The following is a 12,938-nucleotide window of genomic DNA, read 5'->3' on the forward strand; positions in this document are numbered from 1 at the left end:
TTGCAAACATCGCTGCAAATACCTCTGTCTGTAAGAAATATAACTTCTCATCATAATTTATAAATTAAGGCCCACTCTGAAGCTTTTCAATTTATTAAAAAAGATATCAATGAAACGAAGGAAACATTTAAAAATCTTGAAACTCATTCTGAGCTTCTAATGAACCAATTGGACATTCTTCAAACAGAAGTATTCGCCAAAGACGATTATATTCGATACCTTGAAGTCAACTTCATTCAAACAATTCAAAATTTCACGATGATGGTATTTATGTCTATTTGTAAAAATCAATTTTTCTTATTAAAAACAAGGTCGAAGAACAAAAAAACACTGAGCAAATTTTGGATGCATTCTATGAAATCGTAGACTCAAAAGAGACTGGAATTGGCTTCTACACCGGAGATGACAAAGGATCTGTTAGAAGCGCGTCTTCCGATGATTACATAAAAAAAGTTTTTGATTATGTGGATTTGGGTTTAAAGAAAATCAATTTGAAGGTATCATATTTGTTAAAGCCTTTGAAAATAAATAATAATCTCACAGTTTTTTTACAACACTGATCGAGAAATTCATCATAAAGACTGGACGATTCGGTACACTCATTCTGGTTCAACTCGAACCTTATTTTTGAAAAAATCAGGTAAAGTCATGGTAAAAAAAAAACTGACCGAGAGTGAAAATTATTTAAGATTTTAATTTTGATTCTTTTATAGGAGGAACACCAAATTTCAAAGCTCGATGTGAAAATCTAAATGAAGGCGATGGGGAGATTAACTGGACAGATACAGCACAAAGAAGTTCTGTTGACGGAGAGTTTAGAAAACTTTACTTAGAAAATGATAGTGGAAATTTCATCCGTTTTAATATCGAGTTTTTATGATTTGAATAAATAATCTTTCAAACCAATGTCTCAATTGGAAAGTAGTCGTAGTATTAAATGAAATCATAAAAACCGGAAAGATGTTGATGAGTGTGGTCGCAGGTGCGTTTGGGATTAGCACTTGGTGGCTTGATCAAAGTGTTGAGGTGTGTCCGTTTTGGTCGGCTCCCGAGCTCTGAGAAAAAATTTGTGAAAAAAACGTAGACAAATGTGTGATTTGGCCACGTGTTTGGGCGGTTTCCCCAAACCAACTTTCACTCCCGGGTACTGCTTCTAAAATGCTCGTAAACGAAGTTTTACGAAAAAGGCGAAGAAAGATTGCGCCGCTTCATGAATATCGGAAAAGATCAAACACGGATACGAATATGGCGGAAAGGATCGAAATTCTAGCACCGCTGAGAGGTGGATACCCGGATCAAAATTGATAATATACTCCACACTTCTATTGCATAAATAAAACTCGCCCTTCTGATTGATGCCAAAAAGCAGAGAAATTCAAAAAGAAAAATTGTTTTAAAAAAGATCTAAAAAAATACAATTATCGAGTTTTATCGCCGCTCGCACGCAAAAAGAATGGCGGCGCATACAATACCAAAATAAGCAAGATGAAAGGAAATTCTTGAAATGGCCCATTTTGGCGTCAACTGTGGTCGCGAATGCTTTTTTTGCGGCGGCGGCGTAATTCCAATTACTCTGTTGAGCCCAGCTAGGAATGACAAAAAGCCAGAAACTGCGGTGACAGATACTTTTTTTCTTCTTGCCTAGAAGTTAAACTGTAGTAGCCGGCTTCGAGTTATAGCAGCATTTAACGCCGGAACGCATGAAATAGATTTTTCCCGGAACGCATATCGACCCATTTTTGGGTGAGAGCCCGTAGACCCGTTTTCTTGCTTACATCAACCCATATTTTATTATAAATATGATCTTCAGAGGCCGAACTACAATATTAGATACATGAAATATCTCTCATGTGTTGTTTTAACACTAGAAAATGCTGACGTTTGAAGCCATATTTCAGCGCCTTACCCAGAAATGGGTCGATATGCGTTCCGGCGTCAAGTAAAAAATATAATAAGTTATTCTGGAAAGGTTCATTAATGAGAGCAAGGGTTAGGTTTTGGATTAGGGTTAGGGTTAATCTAACCATTTGGAAGTATAGTTCATTATACAGACCAAATGCTATTAGTAGAAGTTGACCATTACTATACTCTTTTTTTATTGACCGAACTACCGAAGTTATATCCAAAGGATCAGTATTTTCAGTTTTTGATCCCCAAAAATACAAAAAAGTTATGTAAATTAGAGAAACATCTCATATTTTCTTGCCATAAATCTAATTATCAAGGAAAAAATAGACGGACAGTAATCTTTAAGAAGGCTTTCTTTGGCCTATTTTGTCTGTTTTTGCGAAAAATTGACAATTTTGTCATGATGGGTTAAAATTTTCCTGCAAGAAATTCGCTCTCTTGGTAGAGATCAAACGAAGCGCGAAACGAAATTATCCGAAGCTCTATTTTTAATTAATTTATTCCGCGTTTTTACTTGTTTTAATAGTTCTTGTCCGTCCGGCGGTATTTTTTATATTCACAATAGATAGCCATATATACAATACACAGGAAGGGGCTTGAGTCCAAATAAGTATAGAAAGCGATATTCCATTTTTCGCGCGCTTTGATCATGTCCCTGCGCGTTGTGGAAATACTTGGAGAGGAAACAACTTCTCTATTTTGCATTACACGAATGTACATTTTGCCCCCTCTTGCCAAAACAGCCGCAATCAAATTAAGACGCTCCTTGACAAGCACCGACAATAGCCGAAACATTATTTTTATTTTCTCAAATCAGTCGCATGGAAATTTTTGTTCGAACATGCAAGTCACGTGACCGGGGCGATCTTTTGTTTGTTTTCTCCGAAGAAGGAATCTCTTAGAAAAGCGCTACGGCAACCTGTGTTTCAAGCCTGAGTCAGGTTTTGAAAGATCTTTTAGAGAAATTATTAGAGGATTGTCATTTGAGATCCTTCAAAACCTGACTCAGGTTTTAACACAGGTTGCCAGGCGCTGAGGAGAGTTTTATCTAAGACCCGGTCGAATGACTTCATGGCGAAACCGCGCTTTGTTTGAGATAGAGAGCTAAAACTCCAGCCCAAAATAATATTTTACAGTTTTGTCGATTAGCATTATGTAATCCTGGAGCGGCGGAGCAAAAATGGGAATTTATTGTGGCGCGGCGTGTTTGACACCTCTGCGCGCGACCTCAGCGACAACCATAAGCCGAGCTCGTCTTCTGCAAATTCGTAGTCGAAATTGTATAGCCAAGATCCAGAATTTATAGATATTATCCAACCGCAAATTTACTGTTTTATGACTTCTTCTCGCCACTTTCTTCGCCGCCGTGTTAGAACGCTCCAACGACCTTATTCAACAAAAAGTCATCAACAAGGTCGAGAATCGAGCATTGTTTCAATCATGATTCGAATTTTTCACAAGCTATGAGCGATATTTGAGCGCTTAGCGAGCGGAGTATTTGTTATTTTATTCAAAAATAATGTTTTTTAACAAAATATTCAAGACTCCGCTCGCTCACCGCTCAAATATCGCTCAACTCAGGCAAAATTCAAACCAAGGTTGAAAGAGTCTTATATAGAAAAACTTTTTCTTTTGAATAAGAGTAGTTTTAGAAGTTGTGTCCCAGAGAAGAAGAAGAGAGTTGTCTGCTTTTGGTATTTTCGGCACGTCGGCTTTGGTTTGGTGTTTGCGTCGCCGCCTGTCAGGAATATACGGCAGCGATGATTGCTTTTTGTGATTCGCGAAATTCCGAATTGCACATAAAAATGAAAAGCCAAGAAATGGATTCGCCGAGGAAGATAGATTCAGGTTTATACAAAACAAAGACAGCACAGAAGATTTCGCCGCCACCAACTCAAATCGAACGCCGACAAGTACCGTTTTTGGGCGTTTTCTTGAGCTTGATTTTTCACTTTTAATGTTCGTTTTTGAGAAAAATCTGTGCTCGGCAACCTTTGTAGAAAACCTGAGTCATGTTTTGAAGATTTGAATTCAAAAGCCGCGCAGCGGCTTTTTTTAGGGCGAAGCCGCTAACCCTTACCCAACCTAACCCTAACTCTAACCCTAACCCTAACCCTAACCGCAAATTTAAATTTGGTATAAAATAATGGCGATTCGCCATTGGCGAAGCCGCTTCGCGGCTTCGTTTTAAGAAAAAACCGCTTCGCGGCTTTTCATTTTAAATTGTCAGAACCTGACTCAGGTCTCTAACACAGGTTGCAAAGCCCAGAAATAAAGGAGACATGTATAATTGAGCTAACAAGCGAGCAAAACCATTCGGCATTTTTGGCGGTTAACCTTCTGGATATTGTTCTATTATGAGTTCGTATAAAATATTTGACGGCAGGCGTCACCACGGGGACGTATTGACCAATAACTCAGGCACATACTCTGGTCGCATTCCGGCGACAGAATGGGGCGATCGAGACCCATTGTATCGAAAAATTCTGCGGTCGGGCAGATTTTAAGCCAGACCGGTTGCGAACTGCCAAATGCGAGTATTGCTTGCGAAGAAAAAGGCTGAATGAAATGCTTCTTGGAAAGAAAAGACTGTCAGTCAGTATCACTATTGATGAAATAAACAAAGTGTCGGCGGAGCAAAACGCGCGCAAGTATAATATGGGTAGCCGTATCCGGGTACTAAATTCCCACCTGTGGACAAAGTGGACCCGGCCATGTAAGCCAATTCACCACTTGATCAAAACTCTGGATTATGTATTTATTCGCCCACCGAAAATAGAATTCCAACAATATCGAAAAAGCCCGCTGATCACTTCCGCGCAAATAATAATCTCGCCAAAGATGTGAAATTACAGTCACTGAAAAGTGCTAATCCAGATCTTAACTTGACGGTTGAAGATTTTGAACTGAAAAGATCTTCTGAAAAAATAGCTCAGATGATGATTTTTCGACAGCTGCTTGTCTATTTCCTCCTTTGAAACAATCCCTTCATTTTTGATTTTTATAAAAAATCTAAAAAATGAAATCGAGAGAATTTGAAGATGAATATAACAAAATTGAGTGGAGAGATGAAAATGGAAATTTTAACCGGCATTCAGGAAAGTGATCGTATTCTTATCCTTTTTTCTTTCGATTATATAATTCATATTTATTTAAAATTGAATGACGCCGAAATTAATAGAAAAATTTTTATCTGGGGATAAATAACATTTTCTTATGAACAATCATAATCGAGGCGAGCCAAATATTGCCGAACTTCCGAATTTTTTCACAGATGACTTCAAGTGCTTATTTATTTTCGCTCGATTTTTCCAGCGCTGGATAAAACCCGTCGCTGCAGAATTCATCGCCACATTTATGCTGGTCTTTTGGGCCTGCATGCTTCAAGCGACTTCTTCAACAATCAGTTCCGATCCGACCTGGCCGCTGATTCCTGCTCTCGCCGCTGGAATCAATCTGACAATCATCATCACAATGTTCTGGGACATTTGCATAATTCAATTTAACCCGTGCATGACTGTTGCATTTTGCCTCTCTGGCTCGATTCCCTGGCGACTTTGCCTGCCGAATATCATCTTCCAATGTCTAGGTCTGGGCTCAGCAAAACTGTGTTAAAAACCTGAGTAAAGGTCTAAAAGGAGCGTTAGACCCTGACTCAGGTTTCTACACAGGTTTCCGAGCCCATCTTCAGGTGCATATCTAGCAGCACTGTCAGCGTCAATTCTCCGCGGAAGCCCAGTGGGGATAATTCCGATCACCGAAGAGTCCGATCTGCATGCAATTTTCTGGGCAGAGTTTTTGTTCTCCTTCATGATGGCATTCGTAGCACTGATGGCGGTGATGGACCCGAGCTATTTTCATTCGTTGACGCCGCTGGTGATTGGATTGACTGTGACACAAGGAGTTTTCGGAGGATGGTTTATTGGTGCCGGCTGTATGAATCCTGCTAGGTGAGATTCTCGAAATCCAACCCGAAAAAGTATACTTTCAGAATTTTCGGACCAGCGCTTGTGACGTTAGATTTCAACTACCACTGGATTTGGTGGCTTTCGGAGATTCTCGGAGCTTCTTTTGCAGTTCTTGTTGAAATGATTTTCTTTGCACCGATAAAAATCAACGAAGAGAACGAAAAATCGAACCTGATTTGGTGGAGAGCTTTTATGGCGATTATGAAGAAAAAATACGACTCTTGTGAAGATAATGTTGAACTTGCGCTGAGAAATGATGCTTTTGCAATTGAAAAATAAATTTTCGATAAATCAAAACTTATTCTGAATTTTTAAAATTTCTGACCGGAGAAGGAACATTCGCCAAAACGCACTTCATCAAATTGAAATGGCATTGAATGATCTGGATTTGCCCATAATTATGCCGTGACATTTTAAGTAGAAAATGCATACTTTGGCCGCGTTTTCTTGTCTCATTTTCATTTCTGAGAGAATGATGCTTTGGTGGTTCTTTCCACTTGTTTTTTGTGATCCTTCAACGACCGATTTTCCGTCAACAACCGATTTTTCTTCAACGACTGGCTGGGAGCCGGGTCCTTTTCATGGGATTTTCACAGTTTGGACAGCGCCTGACGGAATGATCATTTCAATAAATCCATGGGATAGTGAAACTTGTCGAATAAGAGCTTATTACTGGGTTGGAGGAGACATAAAAATAATCGAAGAAATTCCATCGACTCAAGCTCCTCTTGTCCTCAACAACAATGGAAGTATCACGATTGCGCTGGAATATACATCGGAAGACACAATTCACTCTTTTGAGGTGAAAGCATGTTTTTTGTAAAGATAGTATGTAGTACTGTATCTACAGTATGTATCAGTGATTTGATGATACCGTATCACGGATGCAGATTTGTGGAGCTATAATTGCCCAGTGCAATTTCGAGAAGAGCAACTAAGATAAATATGAAAGTATGCAATTTGGTGATTGTCTTTTGCGCTGCGTTTGAGTCCTTCTGAATCGATGCGCCTGATCCAGCTGATCCTCCTTCTGCTCCTGTCTCATGAATTATCCGATTTGCCGAATATCTGTCTGTTTAATTAAGGATTCCAAGGAACTCGCCTTTACTCTTTTTGCGGCAGTCGTTTTTGATGAGCAGCAGTTGTTCTCCGAGTCAGCTACTAAATACTTTGATAGATTGAGTTTTGGCACCTTGGGCAAGTTGTCTCAACTGGAAATCCGTCATCCAATTCGATTCGCCCTCAGGGGAGTGTCTGACCAAGTTAATAAAACACTCATGAATTATACTTATCCTCGCCTGACTGATTTATTTTCATTTTTTTTCTCATTTGCTACTGGCCCCTTTTTCGAAGAAATTGATATTCTGGCTCAAAAATGGTCGATTTGAGGTTGAAAATCTGGTCGAAGATCGTCAATTTTCGCTTTTTTAAATGACATCGGCTAATTGGCCAATCAGAAACTTCGAAATAAACAATTTAAGATTTATCTTCTTGATTTTCTCGTCTATTTTGGGCATCTCATTTCTAATTATTTATGGCACAGCCAACTTTCTAATCCCTTTCTTCAAATTTCAAGGAGAAACCACAATAAAATGTCCGTTGATTTATGATCCCCTTGTCGCGAAATCGGCAATCGGTTCCAGCTGGAGAACGCGTAGTTGGGCGGTATCTTTTCTGACCTTGCAGAGTTTATTTACAAGCAAAGAGGCTGCTAAAGTCATTGATCGAATAACACTTTCAATATGGGTTTCCCACTTTCTTTTTCGTACTTGGGCTTTGCAGCATGTGTACAAAACCGGAGTCAGGGTCCTTAAGAGCTGTAACGAAAAGCCGCGTAGCGGCTATTTTAAAAAAGGAGACGCGAAGCGGCTTCGCCAAAACTTATGATTTTATTGCGAAGGCTTCGCGGCTTCTTTTCTAAAAAAGCCGCTAGCGGCTTTTCACTTAAGATTTTTCAGACCCTTACACAGGTTTTTAAAACAACGCTTACCCTAACCCTTACCCAGGAATTAGCAGGATGAGTAAAGAGATAAGTTCAAAGAGTTCCATCTTCCCCGAGTTTCTTGAAAGTTTAATTTTCCCTTGTTTCGCTGCAAATATCCTTTGTTGAGGAAAACCCCTATCTGCTCAAAAATTCAACGCTGATAACTGCCCAGCGCTCCTATGAACCCAAGTATTCATTTTTAACGCGTTCGCCTGTTTCGCTAAATTCTTGAGGTCTTTTATTTTGTTGATTTATTCATCATCGCCCGAACGGTTGAAAAAAGCTGTACTCGAGGAGATGACGGGGCTGGTGCTTGAATTGCACCCGTGGAAGATCAACAACAGTCTGATTGAGTTAGCCGCCTTTCCAAACATCACCTGATAAAATGATGGAAAAGGTTTTATTCAAAAGCGCTTACAGCAATCAATGTTTCAAGCATTACAAGTTTTAAGGTCATCTGAGAGATATCCTTGTTTAAAAAATCCAATATTAGCATATCGTAGCGACACCCTTAAGAATTCTGCGAGAAATTTGCCCTCGGGCAACTATCAAGCTCTATTATTGGTTAAAAATATTTTATGAAATCTTAAGGGTATCAACCCATAATCCATGTTTGAAAACTTCATTCCAAACTCACGGGGGGGGGTCCTTAACTCAGTTGTTAATTCAGGCCGATCGAACTCGTTCCTGTGGAAAACCTGTGTCAGGGTCTGAAAGTTCTCTACGCGGCTTCTCATAGAGATCTTTTTGACCCTGACTCATGTTTCCCACACAGGTCGTCTAGCCCAAATCAAGGTGTTTCTTCAAAGTTAAGATAGATACACCCTTATTTAAGAAGTGAGACGCTAATGCGTCGGGAGATGCTGACAACGACGACGCGCATTATCGACATCACAAATAAGCCGCAATTAAATTTGCGCTCGCGCCCGTTGAGAATGGCGCCTAATTCATTATAAAATTATGATGTTAACTGAATTACGGCTGCTCTCAGGAGAGGCGAAAATAATGAATAAAAGCTCGATAATCTATATTATCTGATTTTCACTTCCATAACTATCCAAAAAGATCGACACTAAAAAAGATTGATAATTTTATTTGCAAAGCCACTTTGCGGCTTTGTTTGAAAAAAAAGCCGCACCGCGGCTTTTCAATAATAATCTTTTCGACCCTGAGTCAGGGTCCCTGACTTTAGTTTTCAACACAGGTTGGCCAGCGTAGCTATTACTAGCATTACTGTATTGGCACTGCATCACAGTATCAAAATGACAAGACAACAGTACTGAAAAAACGACTCGACAGTACTTCATTTAAACAGTTATCATCTTCAGATCAGGATGTCGCAAAGAAGCTGTCAGGCCACTTTATTTGTGTAAATTAAAGATCTTTAGCAGGAGCTAAACGGCGCGCGTTTAACTTCCTCTTTTGAATATAAATGACTGGACAGATGTGAAATAAGTACCGACGTGTCGTATGGGGAGCGTGACATCGCTTGTCATGGGCGCTGCGCCGCGGGCGAGTGCGACACCTCCCTCGAGGACAATTCCAAAACCGAATTTTTCCTAAAGAGCGACGCCTTTATCTCTCCTTTTTTCTCCTGAGCACAAAACCCAATCCATAGATTGTGGAAGGCGCTAATTACGCGCGCCGCACAAAGGACAAACTTTTGAAAAAGAAACTGTCGAATGAACCCGAGCAAGAACTGAAAGAGCGAATAGATAATAGTAAGAGACAAATGATTACTCCAGATCTGGATAGAAGAGAGTTGTGCTGAATGGGAACAAAAAGAAGGAAACGAGCAGCATGTCAGGAATGGGCTCAGGAATGAGTTAAAATGAAGCTTTTCGATTATAATTAATAAAAATAAAATAATAAATGAGTGAAATAAATTAATAGTTTTTAATATTTCTCTCATATTTTTGATGTTTTCCGGAAAAACTCAAAAATTTCTAAGGACTCAAATTTTTTGTCCTCTGTACGTCAGGGGGTTAAATTTATAATAACGGCTAAATCAAAGTACAAACTAATTTTTCTGTTTTTTTTTATCAAATATTATCTTCAAAAACCTTTCATTTGACTAGTGACAGCATTTTAACTTCCCATTTTGTTACTGTTACTACTGTATTATCGTCAAAACAACAACATGACAACAGAATTAGCCGGCCTGTGACTGCGTCGAATGAGAATCTTTTGCTCATTTTTCATTAATTTTTCAAGCAAAAATGAAATTGTAATGCTTCTCTCGTACTGTTACTCGTACAGTACCGCCATTTGAGAATTGAGATGAATGCACTTAACCGAATTGTGTATATGTAGTTAACTTTGAGCTCGTTATCGATCTCAGATCTTGCTCGATCCTTTTTTACTTTAAAAATTTGGAGCTCCAAAAAAGGTTTTGATTTTTCTTGGTTCCTTTTCTAATTTCGTCTTGCAACTACTGGTCACTGTCTGGCCGACATGGGTCAGGCTCGTTCCAAAAGATACCAACAAATTTACTCATCAGGTTTGTCTTTCCCCCGTTTTTTCTGTTTCAAGGGATTCTAGGGCGCCATGCTTGGATTATGGAGGGGATGTACTCGGTACCTCCCTGGATCGTACATGTGCATGGATGAGTTTCCAGAGGAAGAAGTGTTGTCAACGGACGAAGACTCTTCCGAGAACCCCTGTAAGTTATTTATCAATTCTTAAGGGCGTCGTCATCCCTTATTAGCTTTTCCTGTGGATTTTTCTCCAGACTCTCCAGAGGTCAAAATGAAGACAATTTTTTTCAGCTGATTTAATCAAAACATTAGTTTAAAACTCGCTGATAACTTATCAGTCTTATTAGTGATAAGTCACAGAGTTATTTTTTTCATTCAAAGCTGTCTAGGGTAGTAAATTATGTTTTGCGAGAGTCGAAGTTGGGCGGCAGTAAAACGAGGAGATCGATTGATTTGCTTTGATTGAAGTTATCGATTCTGCTGTGAGTAAGCTGCTTGCGCCTGGCTCAGCTCATTAGCAACTTGCTCCAGAGTAGGATCAAGGTTAAATGATCATCTGCGCCTCTTCAACTCTCAAGCAAGGTTAACTGCGAAGTCATTGATTGATTTCCTCTGTTCAGACTCGCTGAAGACGATGCGCGTGCTCATGCTCGTCTCCGTCGTCCTTTCCGGCCTCTCGAACGTCACTGCCTTAGCCGGATACGAGTGCATCACCTTATCCAGCAACAACTACAAATTCCGCAGGCGGTGCGCACGCTTCAGCGGCTTCCTCATGTTTCTGTCAGGTACAATCAACTTCAAAACAAGGAAATTAGAAGTTTTAATTATTTGCGCCGTCTGTGCGAATAGTTGCGCCGAGGTCAGCGTCTGACTTAGCTCGACAGCTAGGCGCATTTATCGACAGTTACGCTTTCGGGCTATCAGCACACGCCTGGGGCGAAATGTCGATGAATCGCTTATTTTCGAGTCAAGGGGATTATAATCGTAAACTAGTCTACAAGCTCTTTTTTCTTAAATTAACATAGTGACGCCCTTATTTTAAAAAGAGTCCCCGCTGGATTTAAGGACCCCCTCTCCATAAAAATTTAAAAAGACCGATTTTTGAAAAATCTTAAGGGTATCAACCCAAACTTGAATTTTGAAAATTTTATCCCAAAATTAAAAAAAGGACCTTATTTGAATTAAGGGCGTCACTATGTTATTTCAAAAAATCATCATACTTTTAATCTTTTCTTCAAGGAGTGTGCAGCATTGTCGCCATGTCATATTTCTCCTCCGGGCTCTTCGAAAAGTCCTTCAAGCCATTACAGACACAACTAACTGTACAGTACTCGTCATTGAAGAATGAAGACTTCAACATTGTGTGGACAAACATTTTGTACATTGCCTGGAGCAGCAGGTAAAAGATTCAAAAGAAGCAGAGCTCAATGCGCTCCATCAAAAGGGCTTTAATCATTTGTCATTGCGAGAATGAAATCCAAAGGAGGAAAATTATTTATTTAGCACGTTGGGCGTTCTTTGCGGAATTTGTCTTTGCTGTCTGGCGGGATCAATGTACGAGTCCTTGGAGACTACCGAGCTACTTAAGGTTTGATTTATTGCCACTTTATTGGGCCACAGCAAATCATATAACACCATCTGCACCTTTCTTTTCCAAAACAGCAGCTTTCGGGCTCAACTTTTTGTAGAACTTCAAAAGTGCAACTACTTAACCTTCAGACACGCGCCTACGGTCATGAGCTCGAAGCCTCTTATCGTCAACTTGCCGCACAGAAGGCCGCTGAATCTGAGCTTAACTCGCCTCAGGAGGGAGCGAAAGTTGGACATATTCGTACGCTTCAGCATCAAGGCCGCCCTAGGTAAAGGCATTTCCAAAAATGCGTAGAGAGGGGCTATCATTCGAGCCTATGATTTGAGCCATCGAAAATCTCTAGAATCTGGGCTAGTGGTTAGGGTTAGGGTTAGGGAACTGGGGTTCCGGGGGGTTAGGGGCTTTAGGCCCTAGGTGGGGGGTCTAGGGGGGCATAGCCCCCTGGGTAAGGTTTGGGGTTAGGGGCAGCTCGAATGATAACCCCCTTCTACTCAAAAAAATGGGCAATCTTGCCACCCAAAATACCAATTTCAAATTTAGAAGAATCCGCAATCGTCAAAATGGATCCGTCCCTCCTAATCTGGCCAATTCAAAAATGTCTAATCACGTGGCAAAACCAGTGCTCCGGCACCAAGAAAGTGTGGAAACTCTTTCGTCTGAGGGACCCCTCTCGTTCGCCTTGCCAAAGCCAAGGGATCTCCATCAGGTTCAAATTGAAATTCATGTCAATTATTATAATTGCTTTCAGCCGGAGGACTTGACTGATTGCGACATTGAAACGTCACTCGCGGTCGGGGCGTGCTCCCTGCTTCCAAAAACCGTCGGCTCGCTCGAACGCGACTCCTCGACGAAAAGAAATCAAATGACTGAAGAACCCAACAACTACGTCATGGATGGATATGTTTAAAACAACTGTAAATTTTAATTAAGAAAAAGTTAACTACTTATTTATTTGACCTCAACTGACCTCAAATAATAAAAATCAAAAAGACGAATTGAATGATTTTTTA

General features: G+C 40.1%; 2 protein-coding genes across 2 annotated transcripts; both read left to right on the plus strand.

The window, feature by feature from the left end:
• Positions 1-5,147: 5,147 nt before the first annotated feature.
• Positions 5,148-6,156, plus strand: LOC145695955 (aquaporin-8-like). The gene is made up of 3 exons (XM_081773007.1): positions 5,148-5,497; positions 5,600-5,858; positions 5,900-6,156. Exons 1-3 carry the CDS (start codon positions 5,266-5,268, stop codon positions 6,153-6,155), a joined length of 747 nt encoding a protein of 248 aa, XP_081629133.1. The 5' UTR covers positions 5,148-5,265; the 3' UTR covers position 6,156.
• Positions 6,157-10,253: 4,097 nt separating this feature from the next.
• Positions 10,254-12,835, plus strand: LOC145711791 (uncharacterized). The gene is made up of 8 exons (XM_081789480.1): positions 10,254-10,360; positions 10,402-10,522; positions 10,958-11,122; positions 11,577-11,736; positions 11,841-11,925; positions 12,057-12,196; positions 12,469-12,634; positions 12,677-12,835. The coding sequence occupies exons 2-8, from the start codon at positions 10,408-10,410 to the stop codon at positions 12,833-12,835; spliced, it is 990 nt and encodes a 329-aa protein (XP_081645606.1). The 5' UTR covers positions 10,254-10,360; positions 10,402-10,407.
• Positions 12,836-12,938: the final 103 nt, after the last annotated feature.

The sequence above is a fragment of the Oikopleura dioica genome, chromosome 1 (assembly GCF_907165135.1).
Source record: "Oikopleura dioica chromosome 1, OKI2018_I68_1.0, whole genome shotgun sequence".
In the NCBI taxonomy this organism is placed as follows: Eukaryota; Metazoa; Chordata; class Appendicularia; order Copelata; family Oikopleuridae; genus Oikopleura; species Oikopleura dioica.